The sequence below is a fragment of the Rosa rugosa genome, chromosome 3 (genome assembly GCF_958449725.1).
Source record: "Rosa rugosa chromosome 3, drRosRugo1.1, whole genome shotgun sequence".
NCBI lineage: Eukaryota > Viridiplantae > Streptophyta > Magnoliopsida > Rosales > Rosaceae > Rosa > Rosa rugosa.
The window spans coordinates 7884828-7899770 of record NC_084822.1 but is presented as its reverse complement, the minus strand read 5'-3'; the positions used below and the strand labels follow the sequence as shown (position 1 = coordinate 7899770).

Sequence of the window (14943 nt, the reverse complement as noted above, 5' to 3'; positions counted from 1 at the left end):
TTATTCTTGTTAAGAGGCCACCCGGGAGGCCTAGGGTGAAGCGGTTCAAGTGAAGTGGAGAGTGTGAAAAAAAAGCCAATTCGTTGTGGACTTAAATTCACCAAGTATTGAATTTGAATACCTGTACTTTTGTAAACTAATTTAAAACAAAACTGAGTTACTTCTGACCATCTATAAAAAAATTATTGGGGGGCAATAAAGTTTTTATGACCCCCCCCCCCAATAAACCTAATTATTTTGGTTTATGAATCTAGCAGCATTTTGTTGAAATGACCTGTAATAAATGAACCACAGTTAAGATATTATTGCGGGGAAATAATCTGTCTATTGCCTCCCAATAGACCACCCCAAAAATCACCAGTTTCTATCATTAACAAATTATTATACTTTAATAAACTCAAAACAACATAAGACTTATCAAAACTCTAATTTCAGTGATTAATTAACCACAGTTAAGAAATTATTGAGGGACAATAATCTGTCTATTGCCCCCCAATAGACCACAGTTTTGACGTCGTCCGAGACCTGCAAGCGAAGCCTAGACCCGATTCCAGCGTGGAGCTTCGGAGCTTCCCGGACATCTGACAAACAAAACCAGCGAAGCCCAGACCCGATTCAGGCGTGTAGCTTCGAAGCTTCCCGAACATCTGACGAACAAAACCGGCGAAGCTCAGACCCGATTCCGGCATGGAGAGCTTCCCGGACATCTGACGAACAAAACTGATGAAGCCCAGAGGGGTTGGGATTGTGGAGTTGGATGACATCATCCTCTGGTGGTCCGACGGTGGGACAGAGCGGCGACGGTGGAGGCCGACATCAACTGTGGAGTGGTGGGCGTGGTGGCTTAGAGAGAGAGAGAGAGAGAAAGAGAGCCTGAGACGAGGTTAGAGAAAGAGAGAGAAAGAGAGAGAGAGAAATAGATGAGGGGGAGGAGAAAGATATATGAGTGTAATTTGTTAATTAAAATGAGGGCAATACTGTCAAACACTGTTAGATTGGGTAAATAGGGCTAAAAAACTCTTGGTGGAGTAAGTGGACAATTTTTGGGCTAAAATTGGGTAAGTGATCACGGCCCTAACTTCTAACTAAAGATAAATACACTAAATTATAAAGTACTACACAAAATTATTTGCACACGCGGTTACCCTTGCACAAAGCAGGAAGAGAATTGGGCAGAAAGCATAGACTAGTAGTACATTTTTAACCCACACCAAGACTGTAAGAACCCAAAAAAATAAAATATTGGAAACTAGCTAAAATAAAAATTGGCTAAAAAGGTTTTTATTCTAGTCGAAGTCTATTGGCTGGTAGAGCATCCAATTTGTTTTTCCTAAATTGAAGAACCCGGACCAGGTTCATTGCACCAATCTACCAATCCAAAAATGAAAAGACATTTTGCCATAGTCCAAACCTTTCACCACCAAAGCTCCCAGTCTCCAACGTTAACGTTAACGTTATTCAATCCTCTTCACTCTTTTATTCTTCTTAAACCACTCAACTCCATCTCAGTCATCATCTTCATCGTGGCAACATGGCCTTCTCCGAGTACCAGCAACTGAACGACAAGTTGCTCCTAGACTACATAAAGGCCACACCTTCCCTCTCTTCCAAGCTCAAAGACCACCTCGACAACTTGACCATCAAAGAAGTCGGCGATGGCAATCTCAATTTCGTCTTCATCGTCGTTGGTTCTCATGGCTCTTTTGTCATCAAGCAGGTTATGGTTTTTCTGATAAGCTTTGATGTTCTATGATGAAAATCATGCAATGGTATTAGGTTAGTGCAGGCTCTTTGTGAGTTGATAATTTTCTGATTGTGTCCCAACATGTGAGAGACTTTGATTTGGATAAAAAGTATTGAGCTTTAATGTTCTGAAATGTGTTGTTAGGGTTTTGCAGGCTCTTCCATACATACGTTGTATAGGTGAGTCATGGCCGAAGACAAAGGAAAGAGCTTATTTTGAGACATTGGCACTGAGAGAGCATGGTCGTTTGAGTCCTGATCATGTGCCTGAAGTTTATCATTTTGATCGGACCATGTCTTTGATTGGCATGCGCTATTTGGAACCTCCCCATATTATACTGCGAAAGGGACTGATTGCTGGAATGGAGTACCCTTTGCTTGCTGACCACATGTCAGACTATATGGCAAGGACTCTGTTCTACACTTCTCTCCTTTATCATAATACTACCGACCACAGGAAAGCTGGTATGCTATGTTGTTTGATTTTGTATTCTTTGGTTACATGTCTTGTGCTTCATTAATAGAATGCATCATGTTCAGGTGCTTCCACATTCATACAAACAATGTAATGTTTGACTTGTTTAATTAGGGGTGAAAAGTTATGCACATGGTCTCCACAGTGTTAGACCAAAAAATAGGTTGTGTAGTTACTAAACATGTTGGGGCATTCATGGGTCCGGGTCTTTTCAAGTACTGTTAGGTTAAAAATTGAACATTGCAACGTAGTAGAGGTGATTTTAATTGTGTTAGAATCATATAGGTAGTCTCTTTACAATCATCATTGATCTGTTATTGTCTTAACAACATTGGGGCATTCCTCTTATTAAAATTAGTATCAGTCGAGTATTAGTTTTCAATTGAATTTAGCTTAGTTCTTTTTAAGATATGGAAACTGTTTCTGCTAACCATGGACTTTATTCTGAATTTTCCCTCACGAGGAATTCCTTTTTTTTTTTTTTTTAGAAAAATGAAGTTAACCTTATATTTCTTATTAACTCATCTGCATGTGCACTTTCTGCAGTTGCTGAATTTTGTGGAAATGTGGAGTTATGCAGGCACACCGAGCAAGTTGTTTTCTCTGACCCTTACAAAGTATCTGAATATAACCACTGGAGTTCTCCTTATCTTGATTCTGATGCTAAGGCTGTGCGAGAGGACAATGCTTTGAAGCTTGAAGTTGCTGAGTTGAAATCTTTGTAATGAAACCATCTCATCTTAGTATCATTGTCGAATCTCATAGGAATGATGAAGTTGCCATTGGTCCCCCTTGTAGCACAGCTGTTTGTAGAAATATCTTCTAGTAGCTCATGGCTTTGACTGGCATCAAGTTTTATGACTGATCAAGTTGCTTTTTCTTTAGGTTTTGTGAGAGAGCCCAAGCCCTAATACATGGAGATCTTCACACTGGTTCTGTAATGGTGACTCCTGATTCAACTCAAGTTATAGATCCAGAATTTGCATTTTACGGACCAATAGGTTTTGATACTGGAGCTTTTCTGGGAAACTTGATTTTGGCTTTCTTTGCACAAGATGGGCATGCTGATGAACAAAATGATCGAAAAGTATGTGGTTGTCGATTGTCTCTTTGTCATTATTCCTTAGTTTTATTTATTTATTTATTTTTATTTCAGTGTTGATCATATTCCTTGTTATTTTCAGCTATCTTTTTCTTTGTAGGTATTATTTCAAGTATTTAGATGTTACGAGTTTTTTGCAGTTTGGTATCTATATTTTGCATACTATTTAATATATATATATATATATATATATATATATATATATATATATATTTTGTTGGTGTTATATTTCATTTTTTTTTTTTGAATAATGGTAATTCCATTTATAATAGCGCATGTCAAGAAGGTCATTACATACTCACCCGCTGACACATAACAATGGCCAGAGCAAGGTTTCGTGGAGGAGCCACAGTAGTACTGTTAACGTTAGTGATCCATGGGATCTCTAGTTAGCTTTAGAGAGAGAGAGAGAGAGAGAGAGAGAGTGAGAGAGAGAGTGACACAAGATGTATAGTGGTTCACCCGCCTTAGCGGGAAACTACGTCAACTTGAATGTTTAACTAATGTGTTCGGGCCTTGCGGCCCAAAGGGATTACAAAGTATGTAATGGGATGGTGTTTAAGTGGGAGGAGGCATTCCTTTTATAGGTGAAGGAGTGCTCTTCCTTTACATGGTTTTCGATGTGGGACAAGCAAAGATAACTATTTTAGTGCAGAAAGCATAGTTTGTGAGGGCAACTTTGCAAGGCCGGAAAGGTTGCTTCCTGGCGACGGATTTGTGACTTCCGGATACCGTTGCGTAGCTTGAACATAGGGCTACAAGATGGATGTCGCGGTTGGGCCTTGCCATGTCTCGTGGGTGTCCCAAAGTGGGTGTTACTTATGCTTGGTGATGTAGTAAATACTCCATATTGTTGGAGGTATGTACAAGTCCCCGAAGTCCCCAAGTAAGAGGAGCTTCGTGTTTGGGGAGTTATACACATGATGTCACCAAGCATAAGTAACCGGGCGGTACGGAGCCCCTACAAGTCCCCGAACTCCGTAAGCAAGAAGGGACTCGTTAACCTGCACAACAAAGACAAAAAATAGGCATATGTAGAATGCTTGTTGCATTGGTTATTGTTCGTATTAATGGAATGCGAAAAGAATTCGATTTGTAGTGAGCAACAAATGGTAGAAGAATTCAATATTCCATTAATGTGTATGAACATGTAAAATATTGGTAGTTGTATATGTGGATCTTATGGCCATATAACACGCACAATAGATAGTGGCAAGTGTAATGGGTGTCCAAAGTAATTTCGTGGGAGTAGTCCCGGTGACATAGTATGAAGCGTTTGTGAACTTGGGGCTTAAGTAAAACATATTGGACATGATCGAGCAAGTTGGGTGTAGTTGAGTGTGTAGGCGCTGTGCGAGCATGCGAGGCGTGGCCCAAGCGCAAGTCGTGGCCATACTCGGTACCCAAGCGAGTCGTAACCTGAGCAAATCATTTATCCGAGCATGTTTTAACTAAGTCGTAAGTGTCACAAGCTTCTAGATGAATGTCACATATTTATTTAATTGAGTTGCAATTAAGTAGTAGCATGGCATATGTGTATAGCATGTACTTGTAATAAAGTTGCTAATAACATTTTGTAGGCATGCTTAAGGGTCATGGAGACATGTATAGTCATGGCAAATGCTCTAATTGCAAGAGCGTAAGAGATAAGACATAGTTACTTATCTTATGCCGATTTGGAGCGAGTTGAAGTTGAAATTGATGTAAGTAGCCGAATCATGTTGGAGTTGTTCCAAGCATGACGCTCCATCGCTCTGGTTGGCCAGCGGAGGATGTCCAGCAGAGGGTGGCCAGCGGAGGCTGTCCAGCGGTGGATGGCCAGCGGAGGTTGGCTAGCAGAGGATGTCCAGCAGAGGTTGTCCGGCGGAGGACGTCCAGCGGAGGTGGATAGCTAGCGGCGGATGTCCAGTGGACGTCCAGCGGAGGAAGATGCCGACCTTTACCGGTGAAGATGCCAGCGGTGAACAGTCCAGCGGAGCGGAGCACTTGGCCGGTGGAGTCTTGGCCAGACTTGGACCTCTGGACAAGCTTGGCGGAGCGTTAGCCGCTGGATACGCGTGGCGGATCATTAGCCGCTAGGGCTGGGCTGTTGGTGCTGAAACTGATGCTTGAAGTTTGTCGGCGACAGGCGAGAGTCAAGAATCGCTAGGTGATGAGCGATAGGTGCTGGGTGACGAGCGAACCGCTAGGCCTGCTTGCTATATTAACGTCAATGTTTGGAGTCAGACCCTGCAATTTGAACACTAGCGGTATGGGTTGCTGGCGGTGCGGAGCTTGTGCTGTGGTGGCGCTGATGAGGGCACCTGCCGCTGGCGTGCTGGCATGCTTGCGCTAGCCTGGGCTGGCGGAGCGGAGCCGCTGATGATGATTGCAGTTTGGTGCTTGGATGCCCAGAGAAGTTTTCTAGGTGTCCAGAGTAGTTAGCGCCAAATATTTTTTTTTTTTTTTTTTTTGTAGGTCCAGCATTGACTCTTCTTTGACAAGCGTTGACCAAGCCTTGTTCCGCGTTGACCAAATGTTGACGGGCGTTGACCGACTCCGCCGGGTGTTGACCAACTCCGTCGGGCGTTGACCGGCCCTAATTTGATGTTGAACGAGCGTTGACTCGACACTTTCGGGTCGAAGCTCGTGGTAGGTGACGAAGCCTTTTTGTTGGCTTCCCACAGACGGCGCCAATGTTAACGTTAGTGATCCGTGGGATCTCTAGTTAGCTTTAGAGAGAGAGAGAGAGAGAGAGTGACACGAGATGTATAGTGGTTCATCTCCCCCCTTAGCGGGAAACTACGTCCACTTGAATGTTTAATTAGTGTGTTCGGGCCTTGCGGCCCGAAGGGATTACAAAGTATGTAATGGGTTGGTGTTTAAGTGGGAAGAGGTATTCCTTTTATAGGTGAAGGAGTGCTCTTCCTTTACATGGTTTTCGATGTGGGACAAGCAAAGATAACTATTCTAGTGTAGAAAGCCTAGTTTGTGAGGGCAACTTTGCAAGGCCGGAAAGGTGGCTTCCCGGCGACGGATTTGCGACTTCCGGATACCGTTGCGTAGCTTGAACATAGGGCTACAAGATGGATGTCGCGGTTGGGCCTTGCCATGTCTCGTGGGTGTCCCAAAATGGGTGTTACTTATGCTTGGTGATGTAGTAAATACTCCATATTGTTGGAGGTATGTACAAGTACATAGGATAGACCAACTATATTTGAACTTATTGCTTACTTTAAAAGCGAGCCTATAAGCTATGGAAAAACATAGCGAATAGACAAGTCAAACTACACTCGTTAGGTTCCTAATACAAGAAACTTATTGTAATTAGACAAAAGCTAAAAACATAGGTTTGGGCCAAGAGCCTAAACCCTAGCCCAAAATTAGAAGCTATTGGACTAGGGTAGAAACCCCAACCCAGAAACTCAAAGCCCACCAAAGCAAAGTCCACCCAAGGTCCATTCAGCCAGATCCGGTCCAGTCCACCCACTTCCACATCCCCGTCGTACTAACCAGCCCGACCTTGCTCCGTCCGCCGCACACCGCCACGACCTGCGCCCGCTTCAATCTGCTCTGCCATAACCTGCGTCGCCACTAGCGCCCACCGCCTACGACCCAAACTGCACAGACCACGCCGCCTCAACCCACGCTACCACAGAGAAAAAACCAAACCCCGATCCAGGAACTCATCTCCCACCACCACCGAGTTCAGACCAATGACGCCGTCATCAAGGTTCGATCGCCGGACCTGTTAGCACGACAACCGCCGCTCACCATCCCAGCCAGAACCGCCAAGCAGCCTCGAGCAAAACTCCATCTGATGGAACAAGAGCAATATCCATGACTACCCGTCCGGCAGCAGACCCCACGACGACAGCGAGGACAGAGGCCAGCCCATACGTCCGAGCGCCACCGGACGAGAATGATTGCTCAGATCGGGAAGCCGCCGGGTTTTAGGGTTCTCTCGTGGAGAGAGAGAATAGGGGTGTGGCATAGCCACTTTAGTTTAATTTTCATTTTGGTGTTATATTCCTTGATAGATAAATAGATAGTTATATATACTACTGGCAATTCTATTAATTCATTTTCAATTATAGAAACTATCAAGTACAAATACTCTCACCAGACTTGAGCACATTCAGTTATTGTCACACCCCGAATTCTGAATTTAAGTAATTCATATTCGAAGCATGAACCTCAAATACCCTGTTTATAATCTCAGAATTTTTTTCTCAAAATCAACTGTACATTACACCTCTCGATAATTACATAAACCAAATCCTCAAGCTACTTATTACAATACACTCTCACCAAAACAAATTATAAAGCTCAAGAGAGCACAATTCTCCTCACAAAACAAATGTTATAAATCTAATACTAATACTCTAAACCGCACGATCACTGCCCTGATTCTCCTGACCTGTAAGACTACCCGCTACACAATTTGAATAGTGTACCGGGAGTTGCAACAACACAAAACCCGGTGAGCTTTTGACAGCCCGTATGAGTAAACAAGAAAGAACTGTTGATTTATTCAATTATATTTATTATAACTCAAGTAAACAATCAACACACTCACAAGGTAACTCCAAAAATCACAGAAACATATAAGTATATTCTCGATGCTTTCTTTTAAAACTCAACATTTGACTGATCACAACCAACAAATATTGCAACATTAATATGTGAAATAACATTAAGGCAAAGCATGCTTGATTCTCTTTTCACTAACACCTTCACATATTAACAATATATCACCAATATTTGATCAAAATAATATAAGTACACTTTTCTTTTTAGTGAATTTTCGGATTAACTAGTAACAAATCATAAATACAAGTGCTAGGGTCCAACGTACTATACCCAAATCACGAGTAAGCCAGGTTGACTGGTAACAAATCACAAATCCACGTACTAGGGTCCAACATACTATACCCAAAGTACGGGAAAGCCGCAGCATACTAGGATCCAACGTACTATACCCAAGTATGTATACCCAAGGTCGGCTACTTCCTTCCTATGAGTATAATAGTGCACTATCTGTAGGGACTAGGGCCCAGGCTTAACGTCTCATAACACCAAAACACATTTACCAGTAATTCATTTAAGCACGGGGTTGTAGGAATCACCCGGCTTCACAACTGTACTTCTCAGACATAATCAAATTCACAAAATACAATCTTTATGATTTATAGATCGTATATATGTATATGTACACCCACATAAAGAGACATATTATTTCAAGATAAATCTTTATTTCTTAAAATAATTTCCACATAATCACAAGTGGGCATATAAAATAGCTTTCACACCACATGATCAACATTTCATTATTCAACAATTAAAATGCGAGATTAATAGCTTGAATAATATCCAATCCATTCTCAATCATTTCATCACACCAATCACACATCAACCAATATATATATTCCACGTAAATATATATATACGTAATCATCCGCTCAGGGATGACCACTAATACCAACTATAGTTCAAGCATAAAAACCGTGAAATTCATTTGTACAATAAAATCATTTTACTTACCTATGGACCGTAGTTGATCAAGTCCATATGATTTAAAACAAATATTTATTCCACAAATATTTTCACACAATTGCGATAAAAATAAAGTAATTAAATTTATTCGGTTCGTAATATGAACCACGTGAGGTTTACTCACCTCTAATCCAGCTGCGTCTTCTAAAAAGCCAAATATATCAATCCGAATCGTCCACCAAATCAATCCATCGATCACCTAATCCAATAATGATCTTAACTTAGCCAACAACTCATAAACGTACTTAAACGATGATCCAACGATCGGATTGAAATTAAACGATGATCCAACGGTCGGATCGAAATTATATGATGATCCAACGGTCGGATCCTCACGGATCGCCCTTAGGATCATCCTCCAATATTATCACGAAGATCCAACGGTCCAATCTTCCTGAATTGCCCTCACTAATATCTCCATAATTTTATATGAAAATCCGACGGTCAGATTCTCACGAATCGCCTTCCGAATTACTGTTTTACAATTATACGAAGATCCAACGGTCGGATCTTCGCCCGTGACCACACAAAGTCATCGGGACAGTCATACGATCAACATATCTAAATTTGAAGCAAAACCAATGGTCTGATCTTCGCAGATCGTAAACCGAAGATAAAACGTAAAAACCGTAAATAGTAACGTAAAAACGTAAATCCACTATTTATCAACTTTTTCTAACATGACCATGTTATATATCAAAACGCTCGTATGGATGCATAGATCATCGCCTAGATAATGAAAACTCGAAATATGGTCTGACGCGCCGCCACAAAGCGGTGGTCAGTGGGCGGTCAACGCGGCGGTCAACTCCGGGTCAACCACCTCCGATGGCAAAGCGACCAACTACAAACTTGTTCAAAATGAAAGGGTGATCGACTTTCATACCTGGAGCTAAGCGAGATTCGGTCTAGATCGTCCTAGATCAAGCTTGGAAGTCGGATTAATCCTGTGCGTCCGATCAGATTTCATATTAAATCAGGGACGTCAAAAAAGTCAAACCTTGATCTAGTGTTCTACACTCAAAATCGTGATGAAAGACTTACATGGGGATGATCAGGGGGAAGAGGAGATCACGAAAATGGGAAGGATCGGCCGAGGGGACGCCGGAAAATGGGTTTTTCGGTCGGGTCACCGATCGGAGGCTGGGTGGCTTCGATCCGGGGATAGGGACAGCGGCGGGGCAAGGCGACACCGGAGGGAGGCTGTGCGTGCGACGGCGAGCTCGGGGAAGGCCGGGTCGTGGCCGGAGGATGCCGGAGGAGAGAGAAACGTCCGGGTCGGGTCGGCGAAAACCCGCTAGGTCTGAGGGTCGAAGGAAGAGAGAGAACGGAGGTGCTGGGGGACTATTCCGCAAAATCTCAATTTTTTCGTCCTTAATGAATAAATCAGAAATTTTCCCCTATTTATAGAAAATTCCCAAATTTCAAATATTCATAACTTATTCATACGAACTCCGAATATTGCGTTCCACATATGCACGAGATCATATCGACGAGCTCTACAACTTTCATGAAGGAAGTTTTCCCAAATTCCGTATGTATAAAAAGTCAACTTTGTTTACCCCCTAAAAAACGTTCGTTTTCGTAAATAAAATCGTTCGAACTAATTCCACAACTTCTTCCAGCTTCGTACTCGCTCCTACTATCGTGAAATCATTTCTAAAAATCCATGGAATTTAATTTGGATTTTTCGGGGTATTACAGTTATGGTTTATGCAAAAGAATCTAGTTATCGCTTCCCTGTATGAGTTATCATTCATGATTAAAGAGTTCTCTATAGTGTTCATGGTCATAACTAGTTATATTGAGATGTGATCATGGAGTACAATCCATTTGCTTAGTTCTACCTTGAACATTTTATCAACTTGTTTGAGCATAAGCATTAATCTCACTGTTGAATCATCTCTGGACTATGAGTGTTCAGGTTGAAGAACTAAACTATATTAAACTAAAATCTTTGGAGAAGGCTTCCTCTTCAGATAATAAAATCAAAAATCTGACTGTCTTGACATAGTTTAGAAATTTTGTACTTTATAAAGAAAAGAAAAGAAAAGGTTAGAGAACGTTTTCAATATTCGATAACAGAACTTAGTCTTCGTTATCAGCAATCATGCACTTGGCATTTGGAATTAGACAGAAAATGAGTTGTTTGTAATATTGACATTTGAATAGGAGTAGATGTAGAGCTGGTCCTTTACATTTTGATAGTCTATGTGAGAGTGCTCTTAGCTCCCACTGTTGTATTTGGACTTTGGAACATTATTTGGGCTGTCTTTGTACTTTTAACACTTTGTGGATTTTTGGATGTTATTTGGGTAGATGAGAAACTTTGCTTATTGTTATTGGTTAAGGTCAATTTATCCAATTAGTTTGTTACGATGTCCGGATGTTGTCAGAAACACGTTAGATGTAATAATGTGCTGCATCATTAACCCATAATTTGTCTTGCTATTTCATATTGTTCGTTTGTTGTGTGGATCTTAGAGTCTCATATTAGATTTGCTTTGTGGTGCAGGCATATAAGGCTTGGATTTTGAAGATAATTCAAAATACATGGAACTTTTTCCACAGAAAATTTATCGCACTATGGGATGAGAACAAAGATGCTGGTGACGCGTACCTTCCTGCAATTTATAACAACTGTGAGCTTCAACAGCTTGTACAAGACAAATATATTAAAGAATTGCTTCATGACACCCTTGGATTTGGTGCTGCGAAAATGATAAGGTAAGATAGATCCCCAGTTTTCTGCATCCATACAATTTCTTAGGTTTATTTATTTTTGTAATTTTTCCAGAAGTTTTAACATTTTGCTCTGGCGCTTCCCATAATGTTGAATATCTCTCAAGCTCAAGTCTTCTTCATTTGTTTCTTTATTAGTTTCTGGCAGGTTTTCATGTTGAAGGATTGTTTACTAGAAAAGACAGACTAATAGATAGATGGATACAATGCATGTTTTTACCATATATAGGATTTCTAATCTTGGAGTTCTTTCTGGAAACTGTTGATTTAATTGCTTAACTTTGTTTTACTATTTGCAGGAGAATTGTTGGTGTGGCACATGTCGAAGATTTTGAATCAATCACTGATGCTAGCAAGAGGGCGGGCTGTGAGCGACGGGCACTTGAGTTTGCAAAGCTGATTCTTAAGGAGAGGAGAAAATTTCAGAACATTGAGGAAGTTGTTTCAGCCGTTCAGCAAATCCAGTAATGACTAATGATGGTTGATACCAATTGTTATACCAAATAAAAACATGCTCTTTTATGTTATATATAGGATTAATTTCAGTTTACCTATCTGAAGTTTGGGGGTATCACCATGTCACCCCATGTACTCATGTACTCTTAATTTAAATTTTTACCCCCCAAGCTTTCCGATTTTAATCTTCCGTGTCTAATCTTTGATGCTCCATCTAATTTGGACATTAAATCCGATAATGGGGCCCATTTTGAGGGCTAAAATGGTCATTTCATGACAGAAAAAAAAGAAAAAGAAAAAACCATTCTCTCTCTCTCTCTCTCTCTCTCTCTCTCTCCTGCTCTGCGCAGCTAGTCCGAAGCCGCCTTGAAACTAATATTACCTCCGGACCAATTCTTCTTTTGCTAGTCTCGATCTCCTTCATCTGAACCGGACCATCAGGATAACCCATCAGCAGTACCCGGCTTGGAATCGACCCACGAACTCCCATTGTGGCAGCGCTGTGATGGTGAACTCGGGTTTAGGGTCAGATTGCTTGTAACAGTCAGAGCAAGGCTGGCATTGGAGCCAATTGACGTCACTGCCGGTATCCAACACTATGTAAAACTGCTTCGCTAGGTTGCCGACGGCGACGCGTGTGAAGTACTCGCTACTTCCGAAGCTGGTATTGGAAGTAACCGGAGTGGACAAGTCCTCAGATTGGATCTCCGTTTGCATGGGCTCCAGATCCGCCATGTTCACCCCTTGTAAAGCAAACTGGAGCTTGGTGTTGAGCGAGTCGACTCGGGCCAAGTCGCGGGAGATGGGGGGAGGATTTGGTTTTTCACTTTGGGAAATTAGGGCTTCAATTTTAGATAGGAAGATTGAATTGCAAAGAAAGGACTGAGAGAGATGGGGTGGATGCATACACATCCGGCGGTGGTGGACGTTGGACTAGCTACGCAGAGTAGAAGGGAGAGAGAGGGATTTGGAGAGGAGAGAGAAACCCCCGAAAGTGAGAGAGAGGAAGGAGAAAAGGTTTTTTTTTTCTTTTCTTCTGTCATGAAATGACCATTTTAGCCCTCAAAATGAGCCATATTATTAGATTTAACGTCCAAATTGGACGGAGCATCAAAGATTGGACATGGAAGATTAAAATCGGAAAGCTTGGGGGGTAAAAATTTAAAATTGAGAGTACATGGGGTGACATGATAATACCCCTAAACTTCAGGGGGTAAATTGAAATTAATCTTTATATATTCACTTTGCTATGATCTGTGAGTGCTTATTTTTCCACTTGATCACCCTCATCTCCCTTGTCTTGAGCCAGATTTTACATTATTTTAGAACATATTGGCAAAAACAACAGCTCTAGTGAGTTTGAGAGTGTGTTCTGGAGCAAGGGAGATTGGAGGTTGAAGCAAATTGTTGAAATTTTTAGATAGTGTTAATCCATAATGAGTTGCGCATTTTATATCTTAATCTTGATTGAACTAATTGTCATCAAATAAGCATTCGCGCATAAGAGAGCTGATGTACTGTAAACCATGATAATTCGTACGTCCCAAGTTATAACCTTGTGCAACTGACATAAGTTCCAGTTATGCTCATCCCTAAAACGGATCTACAATCGATCATTGTAGATGTTTTGGAAATGCCTGAAATTTTACCTTGTTCTTGAGATTATGTATTGTTATTTTATTTTGCTTGATTTGGCCGTGTGGGTATGACAAAACATAATATGAAATTTTGATATATGGCTGGAAGTATAAATAGATCATTATTTTGCTAGGAATGCTAGGAAAAGGAAAACCGCAAGATTACTATCTTATCAAACTACACCCTAAACGCCCACATTATTGAAAAATTAACAGGGTGCAATTAGTTACAAATGTAGATCAGGCTAGCTAATGTGCTACCATTAAGAACTTTAGCTCCAACTGAAAGAGGAGCCAAAGAGTACTGCATAGATATTTTTGTTTCTTTGGAAGATGGGAAGGATTATATTATATTCTTTGCCTTCTTTTTTATTTCATGTACTTCGGGGCAAGCTCCCTACTTTTTTGTTGTATTTGTCTTTTCTATTATCAAATATAAAAAAATTAAGAGGATGACGCTGGAATCCGGTCACCGGCCCCCACCCACCGGATTTCTCTGAAAACTTCGCCGGAGGTCCCTAAAAAAGTCGTCGAAGATCTCATAGGTCGCCGGAAATGTTTATTAATTGCCCCCCAATAAACCTCTATTGCCTCTCAATAGCTCTATTGCCCCCAATAGACCTTTATTGGGGGGTAATAGAGGTTTATGAAATCTCGCCGGAAGTTCCCAAAGAGATTGTCGGAGATCTCATATGGGGCCGAAGAGGTTTATTGTCCCCGCCAATAAACCTGTATTTCCCTTCAATAAACTTTTAGTGTCCCCTAATAGACATTTCGGTTGCCGGAATGAGAACCACTCTCCCTAAAATTAGACAAATAAAACTTTGATTAAGGAAAAAAAATGAGGAGATTACATCAATTTAAAATATTTATTGTTCTCTAATAGACATCTATTTCCCCCCAATAGATCTTTAAACAAACCTCTATTACACCCAATAATTATCTCCAAAGGCCAAACAACCACTGGGTTACATTACGATGGTCAAATTTATGCCACAAAACAACCCCTTGAGTAAAAGCTGCTCTTAGAGAAGATATTTCAGCGTCAAATCTATGGCCCGCTTCTCCCTAGTCTAGAAGTTTAACTGAGATTTGAAAGAAACTAAAGTTAAGAGTTAAAACAACAACATTTCAACAATCAATAAATGAATATGGTGCATAAAGCTGAACCTGATGTGACAGTTACCATATAAATCATTAACAATTCATGCAAACTAAAGGGGCTTTGGTTTTGGACGCAAGGAAGAGATGGA

General features: G+C 41.1%; 1 protein-coding gene across 2 annotated transcripts; it reads left to right on the top strand.

Annotated features, from left to right (window-relative positions):
- The first annotated feature begins 1440 nt into the window (after positions 1-1440).
- Positions 1441-13514, top strand: LOC133735389 (methylthioribose kinase-like). 2 transcript variants are annotated; one of them, XM_062162798.1, is made up of 6 exons: positions 1441-1717; positions 1899-2208; positions 2765-2939; positions 3104-3305; positions 11371-11582; positions 11897-13514. In XM_062162798.1, exons 1-6 carry the CDS (start codon positions 1532-1534, stop codon positions 12063-12065), a joined length of 1254 nt encoding a protein of 417 aa, XP_062018782.1. In that variant the 5' UTR covers positions 1441-1531; the 3' UTR covers positions 12066-13514. The 2 variants fall into 2 exon arrangements, with proteins under 2 accessions (XP_062018782.1, XP_062018783.1); XM_062162799.1 differs by having other exon boundaries at positions 1510-1717; positions 1889-2208.
- Positions 13515-14943: the final 1429 nt, after the last annotated feature.

What these genes read in the sequence shown, in the direction of transcription:
- LOC133735389 (XM_062162798.1), top strand. Translation starts at nt 1,532, where the DNA reads ATGGCCTTCTCCGAGTACCAGCAACTGAACGACAAGTTGCTCCTAGAC. An exon ending in TACCGACCACAGGAAAGCTG is followed by an intron (nt 2,209 to 2,764) that starts GTATGCTATGTT and finishes CACTTTCTGCAG; the next exon opens with TTGCTGAATTTTGTGGAAAT. An exon ending in GTTGCTGAGTTGAAATCTTT is followed by an intron (nt 2,940 to 3,103) that starts GTAATGAAACCA and finishes CTTTTTCTTTAG; the next exon opens with GTTTTGTGAGAGAGCCCAAG.